This window comes from Ornithodoros turicata, chromosome 2 (assembly GCF_037126465.1).
Source record: "Ornithodoros turicata isolate Travis chromosome 2, ASM3712646v1, whole genome shotgun sequence".
Taxonomy (NCBI): domain Eukaryota; kingdom Metazoa; phylum Arthropoda; class Arachnida; order Ixodida; family Argasidae; genus Ornithodoros; species Ornithodoros turicata.
Genome location: NC_088202.1, coordinates 107,594,641 through 107,596,193, shown reverse-complemented (window position 1 = coordinate 107,596,193; position 1,553 = coordinate 107,594,641). Strand labels below are relative to the sequence as shown.

Genomic DNA, 1,553 nt, shown 5'->3' with positions numbered 1-1,553 from the left:
GTATTTAGGTGGCACCACTGTCTTCAAAAATGCAAAATCGCTGCCGTAATATGTAGGTTCCGCGAAGTTTGCCTTCGGTTTTCGTTCGCATGCATACAATAGAAAAGTATTAGCCCGTGTGGAGACTGCAGGGATATTGTACAAATAGTGTGCGCTCAGTACAACTACTTAGAAATATTAAATCTGAACACTTTCGGAAAGTGGCCGTAACAAGGAGTGAGTCTTCTTTCACGAGTAACTTTACACATTTATGAGACCAGTTATAAAGGCGCTCTCGGTATGCTCTCCAGCCATCTACTATTTTGATTTTCCTCGCAGGAGCACTACCCTAAATGATTCTAACTGATCAACGACTTGGTGGGTGGAACGTGACACATCAAGCGAAACGTGTATTTAATTTTATTTCTGAATTTTATCGTGAAGTAATCGTCCTCGCGAGCTTCTTGGCGTGCACTCCGGCTTCGATTTCCTGCATGCTCTTCGCCGTGAACCTTGCTGGTGCTAGCTTGAGCAACGTTAAAACAATTTTTCGTAGTGCCATCGTTATTAACTCGTGTGCTACAATTATTCCATGTCTATGTAAATAGGCTCAACAGGCGTAGTTTCGCTAATCTTCCGAAGTAGAGGATCTTGAACGAGAAAGCCTTCTCATCCACATGTTGGCGCTGGCATCAAACATCGGCTCTATGAAGTAGACGAAAAGTAGCCCTATCAAAATACCAGAGAGATGGCCAATAAAGGAAGAGTTTGGCGATATAATCTGGTTTACGACGAGTTCCACCCATACCACATAGCCAGAAGGCAACGCTAAGTCTATATTCAGGATACGTGGCGTTTTCCCTGGGAAATAGTGATTGTTGAGAACCTTCAGGGAAAACACGACCGATGAGAAACCAACGGCGCACCTGTCGAAGTGTCCCTTGTCTATAAACACACCGCAGATGTATTCCAGAAGGACAAACATCAGTCCTGTGAGCACGGTAAAGGCACAAAGAACATACATGAATGTCCTGCTTCCAAGCTCAGTTTCAAGTATAGTTCCTTTCCATATGAAAGACACCATGTTACAGTATAGGTGAAGGCTGTCCGCGTGCTCCAGAGGTCCGCAGAAGATGCGCCACCATTCATCCTTGAAGACTACTGGTTCAACTCCGACGCACACTTCAAGCGGTGTTGCCCAAGGGAGGTCCACAACGTGCATATAGATACAAGACAGCAGGATCACTGTTCGAAGCGTCACTGGGGGAATGTTGACTAGACCCACTTTGAAGAGAATGTGTATGAGCAAGAGCAAGACGCCAGCGGTGTCTCTGCGACGTGGCATAGTGATCCCTTCTTGGTCAGGTGAGCATCGTTAGACGTTACGTGCTTTAAACGCTGCCATAGCCAAACCTGCCAGATTCCCATATATTGAGACTTCGGGGAGTTCCTGTTGTGACATCGATCGAACCGCCCTACGTCATTTTCAACGGAAACACTGGCACATGCTCATGGTGCTTCCTTGGTGCTCTTAGCGAATGAAGCATAATCAAAGTAAAATGTTGATTTACAAA

At 45.5% G+C, this 1,553-nt stretch overlaps 1 protein-coding gene across 1 annotated transcript; it reads right to left on the bottom strand.

Annotated features, from left to right (window-relative positions):
• Positions 1-607: 607 nt before the first annotated feature.
• LOC135384941 (rhomboid-related protein 4-like) lies at positions 608-1,324 on the bottom strand. Its single transcript, XM_064614122.1, has one exon. It carries the CDS (start codon positions 1,322-1,324, stop codon positions 608-610), a length of 717 nt encoding a protein of 238 aa, XP_064470192.1.
• Between the last annotated feature and the right edge of the window lie 229 nt (positions 1,325-1,553).